Genomic DNA, 17,947 nt, shown 5'->3' on the forward strand with positions numbered 1-17,947 from the left:
CTGAGTCCTTGATTGGGCCCGACAGGACTGCATGTTTAACAAAACTTACATTTCTGGGAAATGGTAGATTTTAAAACAAATCCAAACAAAGTGCACAGAAATAATACAACTCAAGGAAGAAAGATTTCTTTATAATAGTTTAAATAAAAGATCACAAATGAAACCTGAAGGGCCTGCATTGCACATGTAGAGTTAACCATCATTTTCCCAATGCGCTCTTCATCTGAAACTTGAGTTTATGTTTGCCACACAGGAAGTCCCCTCCCCAATCCTCCTTCTCCTTTACAACTGACGACTTTGCCTCCTTCTTCTGCTCCAAAGTAGAGGACATTTAGAAGCTGTTCTCCAGCCCATCCTCTCCTTCCCTCTCCCCATCTGAGCTCCCTCCTCCCTCCCTCTCATTCTCAGCTTTCACTCCTCTATCTGGCTCAGATGGGTATGGAAACCAGGGGTGTGTCCCGGTAAACGACTCGGCCGTCCGGATTGATAGTTTTGTTAAAATTTAGTTCAGACATTTGTTTAAACTGTTTAAACTGTTTATTTAGATTTCTCTGTTTTGTTTGTTTTTGAACAAAATGTGCTTAAAAGCAGCTTGATGACTAGACTTGTTATTGACACACCCACACAAACACAAACAGTGGTAAAGTCCTGGACCCTAACCTGACACAAAGGGCTTTACCACAATATTATATATAGGGCAGTTAATGAGAAAACACAAAGTGATTTCTATAATTTCTAATTGTTCTATTAAAAAATATCAATTAAAGTAGAGAATCAGCTTTATAATAAAACACATTATTAGAAAAATAACATGCAAAAAATTAATTTCATACCCTGCAGAATCGCTACCTGCCACGTCCAAACAGTGCGTGCTGGCTGTCCATGGAGGCCCTACACCATATTGACACTGCTATGGCAGGTGTTTTTTTAATGAAAAACCTTATTCAATAAGCAGATTAATTTGAAATACAAAAATAAATGACCCAGACAATGAAGTGCAAATCATTTGTGTTTAATGTGAGTTGTCCTGATTTGTTTACAGCTAATATACAGCTTTATATTTTCATTCATTGCAAAAGTCTTGTATCGTCTATTCAGTATTTATACCACATTATAAATGCTGTTACTAACATGTTTAATTATAATTAAAATTACTGTTTGTGCTTTTTTAATTACTTTTGGGAGGAGGTTTTCCGTCAACCACCTTTGCTTCAAGACATACAGCTCAGTAATGTTCCTGCTCCAGAACTGAAGTCTGTCTGAATTGCTTCTTTTATATTAAACAGATCCGTTTCGTATGAACAGAACAGTATCTAATTATTCTATTGTTCATTTATTAAGTTGAACAGATGAAGTGGATAGGGTGTGCTTGATAAGTGTCTGCCTTTCTCCTGCTTTAACAACTTTGCTTAGAAAATATTTTATGCAAATTATGTTAAAGTGACTTGAAATCTAAATGCTGTATTAATGTTGTATTTTAAACATACGCTGGCAGTGTGTAACAGTCACGTTTATTAGAATCAATTACGATGGGCTGCAGTTCTCTTTGTTCTGCTGGCTGTGTTTAACAGCTTTGAATTGGGGTAAAACGTTCAGAAGATATGAAAAGTGTTGTCAGTCAGAATAGAATAATATGATTCTTCTGCTGCTGGGGGCTGAAGGGGACCCCAAGACCTCTGCTTTTCTTCTGCCTCCCCATTTATTTTGACCACCAGCCACCTGTGTGAAATCACTAGGAGCAGTATTTGAGGATCAGTGGGTTTCCTACCTGGGAGCAGTGTGTTCATGAGCAGTGAGATATACACCCCTTCCCTTTAGACCTCTCTCCCTCTCTCTTTCTCAAGCACTTAGCCTGGGTAGACTGGCTGCACGGTGCTTTCATGTGATTTATTTAATTTTCAATAAATGTTTTTCATTATAATTAAAATGACTGTTTGTGTGTTTTTTAATTACTTTCAGGAGGAGGTTTCCCATCAGCCACCTTTGCTTCAAGACATACAGCTCAGTAATGTTCCTGCTCCAGAACTGAAGTCTGTCTGAATTGCTTCTTTTATATTAAACAGATTATATATATAACTTGTTTTAAGCAAATTAAATAATTCCATGAAAAAATGGCCTGACCTGCCACGCACTTCAATACACTGTGTAGATCTCACATATAATATGCAGTTGTGAAAGAAGTGCAGGATAGCGTACACTCTAGCTAGATTAAATGACAGAGGAGGTGCAGGTGAAGAGCTTTCTTTAACCCAGGATGTTTTCAGATAGAAGGGGCTGTGACAGAAAGAATGATTCTTGGTGGTAAATCTCCCTCCAGACCGGTGAGGGTGCTAAGTAACGGGAACAGAGTACCCTGGACTGTTTGGCCTGACACTTCATTCCCAGGGTTAAAAGGAAGTCGGTCATTTAGAAAGGGGGCGGAGCTTCAGTGCACTAACTCATTGACCCGGAAGGGAAATGATGTGGCAGCCGCGGATTGGAGGAGCCACTGCAATCGTTTACCAAGGGGTCACGAGTGACGGTATAAATAGGGGACGGAGCGACGTAATCTGTTCCTTTGTTTTGGTTAGAGAACAACCTGGAAGGGCCTGTGATTTGTGTAAGAAAACGTATCTTGAGTGTTTGTTTGTTTGTCTCTGATTGTGTCTTGTTATTAGTAGACGGCTACACTTTCAGGAGCCGTTGCCAGAGGCCAGCACCAACCTGGAACAGCACTGCACTTGTATCACAAATAAACTGTAATTGCAAAATGAGCACTAACGGACTTGTGTATGTGTTTTGTGTTTCATGTGGGTGTCTCAAGAACGGGACCATTATTTCTGGACAAACCTGGGGATTATAAATTAAATAACACACGCCGCTGTATTACTTAGCTTCATTTATTGTTTACTGTTTGTTTTGCTGTCAGGCACTGGACATACAAACTCATTAAACAAATTTGCACCTGGATTATAATTGTCTGTCTGTTCATTGATCACCTGCACATGATTTCCATTACACGAGAGTAGATGTTAAAACTTCATGCTGATTTGAACTCGGCTCTCGCCAAGATAAGCACCAACTAAGACGTAGCTTTACAGTAAACTAATGTGATCCATGTGTGTCTCCATCCATTTACGTTTCCTTCCATATGATGATGTAGATATCCTTCAGTCTGGTGTTAATGGCTGAAGTGTAATGCTGGCTCCAGGGATCAGCTTATTTTGCCTCCCTGGCGCATCAGCACACACAACGGCTGCGATGCTGGCTCCGGGGATCAACCACAGTGCGGCCTCCCCAGCGCATCAGCATGACAACCGTCTGGATTGAGCTAAGTAGGGTACATCTCTGAGGTTTTCAAGTGGGCACCTTCCATCCTCAGTGTTTCGTCGACTAGCCCACGACATCTCAAGAGGGCTCGACGGTGATTCTGGCATCCCAGCATCACCCCCCTCCGTCCCCCACTCAACTCAGCCCAGCTTACTTACCTGTACATCAGCGTTTCTTTCTTTCTATTGTGCTTGAGATCCCCAGCCAAAATCTTTCCGTCTCAACCACAGCCAGTTGCTGCTCCTCTCTGCTGCTTCAGATAAGTTCTTCACTGTGCGACGCACTGTTAACCACTTTGCCACAACAGCATTTCTCCTTTCTAAAAAAATCAAACAGATCACGCCCTTCAGAAGCACATCACTTTACAAAAGAGACAGCCTCTCTCTTGCAAGAGCTGTGAGACACGTGGGATAGTTGGAGTACATTACCTCATGTACATTTCAGGGGACAGTCTTGTGCCTCATTTTTTTAATATTGCAAATTTTGCACTGCTTTCAAGCAAATAAAAATCCAATGAAATGAAAATAAAATAATAATAAAATAAATGTGGGCAGCAGCCTCTGACCTGCAGTTTATCAGACTGGAACAGACTCTTCTTTGTTCCAGTTCTGTAACATCTTTCTATTCCATTTATTATACAGCTGTCATAAAACAACAGAACCACTGTAAAAAAAAAAACCTCAACCTCAGAATCTATGAATTGCATTGATAAGATTGAATCGCTTGTTACTGGAAACTGTGTGTGTGTGTGTGTGTGTGTGTGTTTCAGTGGGTGTGTGTGTGTGTGTGTGTGTGTCAGTGTGTGTCAGTGGGTGTGTGTGTGTGTGTGTGTGTGTCAGTGTGTGTGTGTGTGTGTGTGTGTGTGTGTCAGTGGGTGTGTGTGTGTGTGTCAGTGTGTGTGTGTGTGTGTGTGTGTCAGTGTGTGTGTGTGTCAGGGTGTGTCAGTGTGTGTGTGTGTGTGTGTGTGTGTGTGTGTGTGTGTGTCAGTGTGTGTGTGTGTGTCAGTGTGTGTGTGAGTGTGTGTGTGTGTGTGTGAGTCACCTGTGCCAGTGTGCTTGTGTGTTTGTGAAAATGTATGAAAAGCTAAGTTTAAAAAATATATATTTCTAGCAAATTAATTTAGCCTTCCTTCAGGCCTCAAGTAGACATTAGAAAATACAATCTGTCACATACAGTACAACTGTATAATTCATTAATATATCAAACTTAATTTATGTATTATTTTAAAGTATTTAAACCAATAGATTTACATCTAATGGTCATTTAATGTTTGATTATGAGACGCCATATATACACAGTTCCATGAACACATATATTTCAATTCACATAGCGTGGCGATCCTGTGTGATACAAATGAAATGTCTCAAATCCTCTTTGAACTTTGATTATGGATTTTAGTGCACCAGGTCTCCAGAGGAAGGTGAAAGGCAGCAATGGGAGGCTGGTGAATTAGCCCACTATCTGTCTGTCTGTATGTGCCCCCTAGCCCCCCAGATTGGAGCCCAGGCCTCCAGAGGAAGGTGAAAGGCAGCAGAGAGGTTGGTGAATTAGCCCAGTGTAGGACTAGGAGCATTAACAGGAGCCATGATCGAGACAAAATAAACACGTTCTAATACGAGCAACAGAAGGGAAAGGACGCTCCACAGATATGCAAGTATTTTATGCATGAGATTCTCTGTGTGGCAAAAATAAACTCAAGTTTCAGATGAAGAGAGCTGGTAATCTGATGGGTAACTTTACATGTGCAATGCAGGCTCTTCAGGCTGTATTTGTGATTTTTTATTTAAACTCCACCATTATCAAGAAATGTATTTTCCTTCAGTTTTATTATTACACTTCCCAGAAATGTTCGTTTTGTTATTACGCAGTCCTGTCGGGCCGCAATCAAATTGAACACAGTCACTATTTGTTTACAATGGGGAACAACAGGTGATTGCGATGTCACAACTTATGCTGCTGAATGGGTGGGTTCTGGGCGGGTTTTCAGGAAGAAGTGGGCGGGTTTTCAGGAAGAAGTGGGCGGGTTTTCAGGAAGAAGTGGGCGGGTTTTTGGAAAAGTCGTTGGCAGCTGGTTGGCTGCCTTGGTTAAAAGGAGAAAACTACAAGAAAGTCACCTCAGAATTTGCAGCTGTGAAGAATACTTTTCTTATTATTTTCTATATATCTTCAAAAAGAAAATAAGTTAGCAGATATTTAATCTAAAATAACCAAGAGCTTTGCTGAACCTGAATCCTGTATTTAATTATTCAGAAGTCTGGTGAGTGACATTTTAATATGCATTGTTTAATTTATATATATATATATATATATATATATATATATATATATATATATATATATATATATATATATATATATATATATTATTTTATATAGTAAAATACACTCAAACCAGACAGAATTACTTATGGATTCATATTTGTAGTTTTTATGCTGCAAAGTAGAGTCTGAGCTGTAAAATGGAGAGTTGAGAATTAAAACAGAGAATGCTCTTGAAATTAAAACAAATCCTCCTGGATACATATTAAAACTATAGTTTATCTTTTTTATTACATATCTGTTTGTTAAATTGGCTTCTGCATTGACATATTCTTATTAAGTATTTTAGTAGGAAATATTTTATTTTGGATTTATTTAGAAAGAAACGTGACTGAAGACAGTAACATTAATCTGAGTTCAGTCGAATTATAATAGAAGGAACCCAAACTTGGGTAACACTGAAATTAGAAGGCTAATTTAACTTCCTGATGAATATAAAGACATACTAAAAGCTAAGCAGGACAACACAGCGGCTAATAAGAAAAAGCAAGATACTTGGAAAGTTGTTTTAAACTCTGGACTGCAGTTCAATGTAAAACATGTGCTGTGGGCTTTCTCATTGAATGGTGGAGGAACGTCAACATTTGCCCTGACCATTAAAAGTACAGCCAGGTGTGTTCGTTGTTTTGAATTATTTTCAGGTTATTGAATAAACAAAGTAACTTGCCTTGATTCATCAGAGGTCAGTATTTGATGGCTAGTTGTAATTGGTAGTAATGTATTGGAATGTATTTTCTATTGTTTTGTCCAGGTTTCAGTATTTGCACTATTCCAATTATTTTATGAAGGGTATTATTTGTTAGAATTGAACAGATGTAGAAAATGCAGGTTGCTATATGATGTGTTATTTTATTCTGAATACAGCAAAAAGTATTATTTGGGACTCTGCTTTGTACTGCACAACATTATGCACTGTAGCTTTAATTAGAAGAGATACGCGCTGTGGCGTTGCTGCTCAACATCATCTCGGTACAAGTTGCATTGAGTTCTATATTTTAACTCAGTAAACAAAAGGAGAAACCCGTGCCTGAGGATCTAAAGAGTTTTGAATGAAGAAATGTCGTCTTGGACATTGTTTGGACACTTCATGAAGCTGACCGGCTCCTCCGAAGAGTAAACTTACAGCTTTACCAGCTTACATACAGTGTTATGCTGTCTGCTAGTGACACATATATGTATTTGCCTTGGGAGTGTAAGAGCATGGACTAGAGTTTGGGTAAATCAAATAAACGAAAATGTTGGCCCTGTGTATTCGAATAGGAAACTGTTGGAAATTCCCATCCTCAATAAATACCAATATAAACCCCAGACATCTTGTTTTTTTTTTTTTTTTGTTCACTCTGAATCGCTACAATCGTCATGTGACTCAGTGAAATTTGCTAGGACACTGCCACCCCTCGCCTCCGTGTCGCCACTGCTCCCCCAAGGGAGTCCTTCACTGCGGTTGTTCTGGTCTGTGTTCTATGCGCATCGTCTCCTGCGGGTCACATCTAATTTGAAGAGCTGTGCTGCCCTTCTGTAGAATGAAAATTTCAGACCAAAATTACAAGCCTTTTGGGCGTTGGTGAGCGACAAATAAAAAACAACTAGAACTTTTTTTTTCACTATCCGGATCTCGGAATCCAAGCAGAACGAAATGGGTCACGTCGAGAGACCGAACCCACGAGACCACACATGCAATATTGTGAGCAAATCCATCGAACGGGGTCAAAGTTATTAAAATACAAAAAATGGGGTTTAACATTAAAGTGACTGCTTAACCCCAACTATACATGATAATCAGGGCCAGAACCAGAGCTCACATTCTACCAGGTCAAGCTTAGGTTTCAAGCTCTAGCTGCATGTCACAAAGACGGCCGGAGGGGGTGGCGTCAGACCAGAGCCAGGAAATAAACGACAGAGAGGTGTGGTTTGGTGGAGCTGAGTGAATGGTTTCACTCAGCATTTAATAAACAGAACAGAAAATAAAAAGGTTGTAAACATACAAGAACACAGGGCACGGCACTGGTAGCCAAAATAAAGAGACAAACAAAACGGACAGACACTAACAAACAGGGACGAACAAACACGGTGAGAAACACTTATTATTATTATTATTATTATTATTATTATTATTATTATTATTATTATTATTATTTTTTCTTCTTCTTATTATTATTATTTTTACCTCCTCTCTCTCCCGTTCTTTCGCCCTGAACACCCAACCCCGAGTGAATGAAAATGTGTCTATATATACTGTTGTGCTGGGATTCAATTACTAATTAATTATTCATTTGAATCCCAGCACGTGAATTAATTCTGTGCAACCCCGTGCTCACATATTACATTTAACCAGCACGTGAAGTGATTTGTGCCCTCCTCGTGCCTAAATACAAATCTACATTTTTAAATACATGTGAAACACAGACCCGTTTATATCCTGTGTACCATCTCTATACACCAACATTAACACATGCAACATACACCATATAACACACATATGCACACAGGGGCGGGACACATTGCCACACTGCAGTATTTATATGACTGCTTGGTCTTTACTATTCAACCTCCAAATCTATGTTACACAGCAAACCGACAGAGAAATGAAGGAGTCTTTTGCACTTTACCAGAATTTATACATGAGCATCAGCATTAAAAACAACCGAGGACACGACCTTGGTGTCGTCATAGCTAGTTACGGCCATGATAATAATGTATCCATAGTAAAATACACATTGATTTCCATTCTGTACATTTATCATTTACAAAGCTGCAGTCTTCTAATGTAATTTCACTTTCTCAACACTACTCTTGAAGATGGAAGCTACTGATCAGATGTGTAATCCTTGTTTTGTAGGGCCTCTTCTTCAGATAAAGCATGGCTAATACAGGGGATGAGACTCTGGAGATGGCAGCTCTCGGACGACCCTTCCAGCTGGGAATGCTGTATGACTGCCGGAAGGATCGCCTCATTCCAGGTGACTGCTGACCCTTGCTTGCACTTATTCAGCCCACACGAGTGAGACAGCGCACCAGTGTGAGGCACAGGAGCAGGAGAGATTCAATAGGGAGCCCCCGCAGGGTAATCAGCCACTCTGCATCTGAACAGTTTGCATGTTACATTAAAAGTTCAAATCTGGAAAATCTTACGTTTTACCGGAAACTGTCAACATTTACCAAGTAAGATGGTAAATGTCTGGAATTATGAAGAAATAGATCGCTTTTCACACATTTACCTGTTAATCTTACTATTTAATGAATCTTTATTGGTAAAAGCACTTGGTTATTCTTGAGTAAATGTCTGCAGTAAAGCGTTCTGTTTATTTTCGAGATTTGCTAATATTCAGACTTACTGTAACATACTGTAGCGAACCTCGGCTAACGCAGACAGGAGCATCGCACAGGGCGAGGCAATCCACACACAGGTGGAGGGCGAATGCGAACCCGGGACCTCTCACACTAAAGCATAGAGCTGATACCGCTGTACAAAAGAGCCATTTCCTTTGCAAGGAGCGTATATCGGGCTTAAGTCTTCGTGTGTGATTACATCACCTACCAGCCCTGCTGCTGCCTTCCCCCGTGCATGCTACACTATATATGTGTATGTGTGTGTGTATATATATATATATATATACCAAGCATCAAAAGAAACTTATCGCTATTATAAAAAATGGTATATAAATTATGGACATTTACAAAATGTTTTTGGTTTCTTTTTAATCACTTGAGTGACTATGACTGAAGCATATGCACTTAATCACCTAATTAGTGAGACAGTTGATTGGACGCTGGATATGGAGTGATTTCAGCTTTCAATTTCAAGCTTGAATAAAAGCAATAAAAGACAATCACAGAAAAAAAAAATATGCTACGTCTGTCAAGAGAGCAGCGCCTTCGTGCGATCGGCATGTTGGAGGCTGGACTAGGGCAGCGTGCTGTGACTCGCCGTCTTGGGTGCTCACAGCCAGCAATTTCAAACCTGGTGAGACGGTATAACCAGACACACTCTGTCAATGACAGGACACAAACTGGGAGACCAAGAGTCACAACACCTGCACCATCTTAGTGATGTCAATTGTTAATCAGCACAATAGAAAGTCACTGCACCTGCTCTAAAACAGAGTTTATCATTTTTCAATCACATCTATTGATAAGTGATAAGTTTCTTTTGATGCTCAAATATAAGTGATACGTTTCTTTGGATGCTCAGTATACAGACACGCACACACACACACACACACACACACACACACACACACACACACACACACACACACACACACACATACTGCTCAGTTCAGGAACATTAATGTGGATTTTAAAAAAGTTTGAAAATTTAAAGCCTGAAGTAAACTTTGCCTTGAGATGAATGTATTAAGTTGTTTATCTTGATTGCATGGCAGGAATTACTTTGTGGAACCCAGAAGAACTAAAAGGCAGCATAAATAAAGAAAACCAGCTGATAACCGAGTTCAGTGTCAGCACCTCGGACTCCATTGAAGAGAAGGCTTCTGCTTTGAAAGTGGACGCTTCCCTGAAGGCGAGTCTCCTGGGGGGTTTGGTTCAAGTGAGTGGAGCTGCAAAGTACTTCAAGGACACAAAGAAATCAACAAGACAATCCCGAGTCACTCTGCAGTACTACACAACGACACGATTTGAGAATCTCACCATGAATCACCTGGCCAAAGGAAAAGTGTCTCACCCCAGCGTGTTTGAAGACAAGACAGCGACTCACGTGGTCACCGCTGTGCTGTACGGAGCTCAGGCGTATTTCGTATTCGACCGGCAGGTATCCTCAGAGGAGAAGAAACAGGAAATCCACGGAAAAATGGAGCTTGCAATATGTAAAATACCTAAAATTAAAATCAAAGGTCAAGGCGCTATTGACCTGGAGGAAAAAGAAAAAGCTGAAGTTGAAAAATTCGAATGTACATTTTATGGAGATTTTCATCTCGAATCTAACCCATCGACTTACCAAGATGCTGTGAAAGCCTACTCAACTCTTCCAGAATTGCTCGGGGACAAAGGAGAGAATGCAGTGCCCGTGAAGGTCTGGCTGTACCCGTTAATCAAGCTGGACTCCAGGGCTGCCAAGCTGGAAAGGAACATAAGTGACTACTTGGTAACATCTGCGCAAACTGTCTTAGAGCAATTTAATACAATTGAAATGCAAAGCAACGACATGATAAAAGACATTGTTACCCAAACGTTTCCTGAAGTCAATGAGAAGATTCAACAACTGACACAAAGGGGCACGCTGTACAAGCTGAATTTCATGAGCAAACTGTCAGCCGTGCTGCCTTCCATCCGCGGAGGTGTGCAAGAGGAAGAGTCACTCGGAGAGATTTTAAACAATCATGAAGACTCCCCTTTTAACTTTAAAGCACAACATGATTGGCTGAGCAGCAAAGAAAGAGAAATCAATGCAGTGAGACGTTGCCTTGCTATTTTAAAAGACATACATGCTGTATCTTCTGTGAATGAGCTAGACGAGGAAGAATTAAACAATGAGACTGAAAATATTGTTTGCTTTACATTCACCTCACTGCACGAGCCAGAACCATATCTGGAAGATCTAAAAAACTACCTTAAAATCCAAGCGAGTAAGAACACTCAAAGTTCAACTCCTAGTAAGTATTTGCATCAGGAGAGCAAGCAATGGGTGAGCAGTGAAACTAATCTGAAGATAAAAATGTATTTGAAGGTATTCCAGGAGTTAGTGAACATCAACAGGGAGAATAAGAAAACAAAGTTCTTCATAATGTCTAAGGAAGACCAGGAGTTTCCTGGAGCCTGCATTCTCCTGCATGAAAATGGAGCATCGAAATACATACATTTCAAGATCCCATCAAAACCTGACGTCCCTGAGGTCTGTGATGTCACTCATGACAGTGTGACTCTGAAGGTGGTGCCTCCCAGTAGTGATGCTGAACAGAAACTAAAATACCATCTGGAATATAAGTGCCTTAATCAGAAGGAATGGGCAATTCAGTCCAGCACTGATAAAACAGAGACCCTCACTGTATCAGGCTTGCAGCCAAACACAGAGTATGAATTTAGATACACAGTGGAAGGGAAGTTGGGGTATTCTGTGAGCAGTGACACAACCAGCAAAGTCAAGACAACAAGTCCACCTGCACAAGACACAGGTCAGTGGTTAGTTCCTTTTTTAAATGTCACAAATGTCTTCTATCATCACCCTTCTCTACAGTAATCACTGAGTTAGAGTCTTATACCTTTTTTTAGGGCTGTGTCCGAAGGTTCGTTCTGTAGCCACGGATTCAAAGATTATTTTAAACTAAAGCATAGAGCCGATACCGCTCTGAAGCATAGCGCGGGGCTGACAGGGGAGAGTGTAGCGTGCACGGGGGAAGGCGCAGCGGGGCTGGCAGGGGAGAGTGTAGCGTGCACGGGGGAAGGCGCAGCGGGGCTGGCAGGGGAGAGTGTAGCGTGCACGGGGGAAGGCAGCAGCGGGGCTGGCAGGGGAGAGTGTAGCGTGCACGGGGGAAGGCAGCAGCGGGGCTGGCAGGGGAGAGTGTAGCGTGCACGGGGGAAGGCAGCAGCGGGGCTGGCAGGGGAGAGTGTAGCGTGCACGGGGGAAGGCAGCAGCGGGGCTGGCAGGGGAGAGTGTAGCGTGCATGGGGGAAGGCAGCAGTGGGGCTGGCAGGGGAGAGTGTAGCGTGCACGGGGGAAGGCAGCAGTGGGGCTGGCAGGGGAGAGTGTAGCGTGCACAGGGGGTGGCAGCAGCCTTCTGGCAAGGGAGAGTGTAGCGTGCACGGGGGAAGGCAGCAGCGGGGCTGGCAGGGGAGAGTGTAGCGTGCACGGGGGAAGGCAGCAGCGGGGCTGGCAGGAGAGAGTGTAGCGTGCACGGGGGAAGGCAGCAGCGGGGCTGGCAGGGGAGAGTGTAGCGTGCACGGGGGAAGGCAGCAGCGGGGCTGGCAGGGGAGAGTGTAGCGTGCACGGGGGAAGGCAGCAGCGGGGCTGGCAGGGGAGAGTGTAGCGTGCACGGGGGAAGGCAGCAGCGGGGCTGGCAGGGGAGAGTGTAGCGTGCATGGGGGAAGGCAGCAGTGGGGCTGGCAGGGGAGAGTGTAGCGTGCACGGGGGAAGGCAGCAGTGGGGCTGGCAGGGGAGAGTGTAGCGTGCACAGGGGGTGGCAGCAGCCTTCTGGCAAGGGAGAGTGTAGCGTGCACGGGGGAAGGCAGCAGCGGGGCTGGCAGGGGAGAGTGTAGCGTGCACGGGGGAAGGCAGCAGCGGGGCTGGCAGGAGAGAGTGTAGCGTGCACGGGGGAAGGCAGCAGCGGGGCTGGCAGGGGAGAGCGTGGCGTGCACGGGGGAAGGCAGCAGCCTTCTGGCAAGGGAGAGTGTAGCGTGCACGGGGGAAGGCAGCAGCGCGGCTGGCAGGGGAGAGTGTAGCGTGCACGGGGGAAGGCAGCAGCGGGGCTGGTAGGTGACGTAATCACACATGAAGACATAAGCATCTATCGGGCTTATGTCTTTTCAGATTGCGTCGCCTATCAGCCCTGTGCACGCTACAATACATTATTTGGCAATTTACAAAATGGAATTCCAAAAAGCACTTACTGTGCTTTCTCAGTCAATTCTTATGCCAAAGTAATCAGATGTGCACGTTAACCAGAGACAGAAACAACAAGAAAGTGATCACAAACACAAACTGACTTTGCAGGGCGGCAACAAATCCTGTTTCATCTTTCTAACAGTACAGTAATGATATGAATCCCTTGCTTGCTTGTATTTAACATGGTTACACTGGGTAGTTACGTGACAGTAAAGTGAAACTGAATTCAAATGCACCGTTTTCTTTTTACCTGCAGGGGAATCCATCCTGTCCTGCTAAGAGCTGAGTTTACTGTTTTAGACATGTAATCAAATATGCATGGATCACTTTCCATCAGTACTGTTCAATTGGTAGCTTCCTGTATAAATGACACATGCCACAGGTCCAGGCTCTGTATTAATAGAGGGGTTCATATCTTACAGGATCAGATATGACAGGCTCTATATTAATAGAGGGGATCGTATCTTACAGGATCAGATATGACAGGCTCTGTATTAATAGAGGGGATCGTATCTTACAGGATCAGATATGACAGGCTCTGTATTAATAGAGGGCTTCGTATCTTACAGGATCAGATATGACAGGCTCTGTGTTAATAGAGGGGATTGTATCTTACAGGATCAGATATGACAGGCTCTGTATTAATAGAGGGGATCATGTCTTACAGGATCAGATATGACAGGCTCTCTATTAATAGAGGGGATCGTGTCTTACAGGATCAGATATGACAGGCTCTGTATTAATAGAGGGGATCGTATCTTACAGGATCAGATATGACAGGCTCTGTATTAATAGAGAGTATTGTATCTTACAGGATCAGATATGACAGGCTCTGTATTTATAGAGGGGATTGTATCTTACAGGATCAGAAATGACAGGCTCTGTATTAATAGAGGGGATCGAATCTTACAGGATCAGATATGACAGGCTCTGTATTAACAGAGGGGATTGTATCTTACAGGATCAGATATGACAGGCTTATATGCAGCTCTGTCCTCAGATGGGATGCGGAGCGGCTGTTGCCGAGGTGGTTCCGATGTTGGAAACGCGGGTTTCTCTTGGATTGATCAGGGAGGGCTGGACGGGTTTCTTTATCAAGCGCTCCCAAGAGGATTGTGGGATGTGTTGCTGTTTAATATAACGTTATAACTATATTAATAACATACGCGTACAGACACCTTACAGTACGCTGCTGAAGAATAAGAATCACACGAAGCTGAAAAATGTATAAAGAGATATTAAAAATAAAACATGTCTATATATGTTCGTTGCTGTGAGGGCAGATTCACATCCCAGCGCTTTGGTATCTCTGGGTTTGAAACGGCGCTCCATAAGTATAACACCTATTATTATTATTATTATTATTATTATTATTATTATTATTATTATTATTATTATTATTATTAAGTTTTATTTATCAGAAATATAAAAACATATTATTTCTAGTGTGTGTGTGTCAGTGTGTGTGTGTGTCAGTGTGTGTGTGTAAACATTATTTTTTAAACTATAATAACGTTCCACTGCTGCTCTCAGTGATGAAGTTTCATGATTGCTTCAGCTCACATTCAGCAGGTTCATCAGGCTGTGTGACTGACATATAATCTGACCAATGAAAACGCAGAAAGGGTGGAAACGGTTGTATTATTGGCTGATCGCCTCAAAACAGCAAAAAAAAACGTCTGATTACTTGTGGAGAAGGGAGGAGAGAGCAGGGAGGATGGAGGAGGGAGCAGGCAGGATGGAGGAGGGAGCAGGGAGGAAGGAGCAGGGAGGATAGAGGAGGGAGGAGGGAACAGGGAGGGGGAGGAGGGAGCAGGCAGGAGGGAGCAGGGAGAATGGAGGGGGGAGCAGGGAGCAGGCAGCATGGAGGAGGGAGCAGGGAATAGGGAGCAGGGAGGATGCAGGTGGGAGCAGGGTGGAGGGGGGAGGGGAGGGTGGAGGGAGCATTCAAGAGGGAGAAGGAAGCATAGAGGAAGGAGCATGGAGGATGGAGGAGGGAACAGGGACTGATGAAGCAGGGAGGAGGGAGTGATTTGAGGACGGCGCAGACAGTGACTGTTGTATGTTTCAATTCTATTTCTCTCTCTTTTTTTCTGCCCAGTGAATGAAGTTGCAGTTTACAGTCTGCAGGCTCCAGAGCCAAGGAACAGAGCTGAGTTTTTAAAATGTAAGTCTGTTTTCACTGAAACATTTGATTGAAAGATGTGTCACTCCATTGTGAGAAGATCTAACACTACAGAACAGGGAGGGGTGGAGCTTGAGGGCAGCAATTATTATTATTTATTAGTAATTGTGAAGCCATTAATCTACACTCCTCTCCAACAAGTATTGGTTCAGATGAATACATGCAGAATGACTGGGGGAGGGGCATTTGTTGCCTGTTTTTCCACTCAGACCTTTCTCTCCCTAAATATCTTGGTATCCCTGAATAGATAATCATCCCATCTTTTAATACATGTATAATGCATGTGAAACCAGTTGTGGGGTAAAATGAACAGCTATCCCTCCCAGTCATCCTGTGCTGGTAGTAAATGTATATTGCAGTATCACTGCACTTGTGGGATGGATTGCTCATTAAAATATTAGACAGATATTTGAAGAGTGGACGATATTCTATTGAAGATATTTAGTAAGCAAGGGGTCTGAGTGGGTAAAATGGCAACACATACCCTGTAGGAACATTAAGTGAACTGTAATTGTATGCAGAGCTGCATTTGATTAGTTCCAATTGAAGAAGTTTGATAAGATCGAGGAATTATAATGAACAAAACAATCAAACAGCAAGAGGGTTTAAAGGGTTCATAAGGACCTTTGTATTTTATTGTGTTGCATGTTCCCATGTGTTGCTACAACTGTTTACGTGAGGTGTGTGTATTATTTTAATTATTTTTAATTTTTTTTTACATTTTGACCACTTTTTTATACTTATAGATAGCTTCACATGTAACTGCATGGGCCTCTCAGAACTACATTTCCCATCATCCTCCTGCTCACATATGTGATTGAGATGGAATTACCAGTGAGCAGGAGGATGATGGGAAATGTAGTTCTGAGAGGTCCATGCCGGTCTGCGGGAAGCCATCTTGAGGCAGAAAATGCAATTTAAAAGTTTAAAAAAGTGGTCAAAATGTATTAAAAAAAATAATTAAAACAATACACACACCTTCCATAAACAGGATGTGAGGATGCAGCAGACAATGACTGTTGATTTTCTCAGTGATTTGACTTTTCTAACCGTCTCTCCTCTACCCGTCCTCTTCTCTTTAATCAGATTCCTGTCAGCTCACACTGGACCCCAACACAGCGCATAGAAACCTCTGTCTGTCTGAAGAGAACAGAAAGGTGACATGGGGAAAGACTCAGAGATATCCTGATCACTCAGAGAGATTTGACTTCTATCCCCAAGTGCTTTGCAGAGAGGGTTTGTCTGGGACTCGCTGTTACTGGGAGATTGAGTGCAGTGGGGGAGGGTCTGATATAGGAGTCACATATAAAGGAATCAGCAGGAAAGGAGAGGATGATTCCTGTTTCCTTGGATGCAATGACAAGTCCTGGAGTTTGGAATGCTCTAATTCCAGTTACACTGCCGTGCACAATAACAATGAAACTGCAATAACTGCCCCCCACTACCCCAGAATAGGAGTGTATCTGGACTTTAATGCCGGCACGCTGTCCTTTTATGGCGTCTCTGACACAATGACCCTCCTGCACAGATTCCAAACCACATTCACTGAGCCGCTCTATCCTGGGTTTTGGCTTCATTGTTATGGTTCCTCTTTAACAATCTGCCAGCTGAACTAGACTGTTTTGTGTTGTAAGAAACCCTTTGTATTGAACTCCCTGTCTGTCCTCTCCACTCCTCGGGTGAAGGGAATGTTCAATCTGACACAACTTTGGATGAAAGTCAGGTGGTAAAACGGCGCCACCTGCAGAGCGAAATGAGGGGAATTATTTGTTTTTAGCAACGAATGGATTTCATACGAAGTAACTGTATTTAATTTCTTTTTTAAGAATTGTTATGTTTTATATATATTTTAAAAAATGGCATCCAATAGTCAGTACTGTAACAGTTTTTAAAAAAAGTTTGCTTTATTGTGTGTGTGTTTTTGTTCTTTGATTTCCATAAAATGTTTGTTCTGTTTATTTTTTTCAGATTTTAGCAATGTGATTTAATAAAAGTAATTTGATTAACTGTGACTATTTCTTATTTACTTATTAAAGCATAGGGAAGTATTGTAAAGCACAGAGGTCTGGTAAAGCATAGGGGAGCATTGTAAAGCACAGAGAGGTGTTGTGAAGCATAGGGAAGCATTGTAAAGCACAGAGATATGGTAATGCATAGGGAAGCATTGTAAAGAACACAGAGAGGTCTGGTAAAGCATAGGGAAGCATTGTAAAGCACAGAGACGTGTGGTAAAGCATAGGGAACCCTGGTAAAGCACAGAGAGGTCTGGTAAAGCATATTTAGGCATTGTAAAGCACAGAGAGGTCTGGTAAAGCATAGGGAAGCATTGTAAAGCACAGAGAGGTGTGGTAAAGCATACGGAAGCATTGTAAAGCACAGAGAGGTCTGGTAAAGCATAGGGAAGCATTGTAAAGCACAGAGAGGTCTGGTAAAGCATAGGGAAGCATTGTAAAGCACAGAGAGGTCTGGTAAAGCATAGGGAAGCATTGTAAAGCACAGAGACATGTGGTAAAGCATAGGGAACCCTGGTAAAGCACAGAGAGGTCTGGTAAAGCATAGGGAAGCACAGAGAGGTCT

The 17,947-nt window shown here is 42.4% G+C and overlaps 1 protein-coding gene across 1 annotated transcript; it reads left to right on the plus strand.

Moving 5' to 3' along the window:
* Window positions 1-5,387: 5,387 nt before the first annotated feature.
* Window positions 5,388-17,368, plus strand: LOC117432762 (neoverrucotoxin subunit alpha-like). Its single transcript, XM_059016291.1, has 5 exons — window positions 5,388-5,566; window positions 8,468-8,588; window positions 10,014-11,759; window positions 15,287-15,352; window positions 16,457-17,368. Exons 2-5 carry the CDS (start codon window positions 8,489-8,491, stop codon window positions 16,984-16,986), a joined length of 2,442 nt encoding a protein of 813 aa, XP_058872274.1. The 5' UTR covers window positions 5,388-5,566; window positions 8,468-8,488; the 3' UTR covers window positions 16,987-17,368.
* Window positions 17,369-17,947: the final 579 nt, after the last annotated feature.

Source organism: Acipenser ruthenus, chromosome 52 (assembly GCF_902713425.1).
Source record: "Acipenser ruthenus chromosome 52, fAciRut3.2 maternal haplotype, whole genome shotgun sequence".
NCBI classification, from domain to species: Eukaryota; Metazoa; Chordata; class Actinopteri; order Acipenseriformes; family Acipenseridae; genus Acipenser; species Acipenser ruthenus.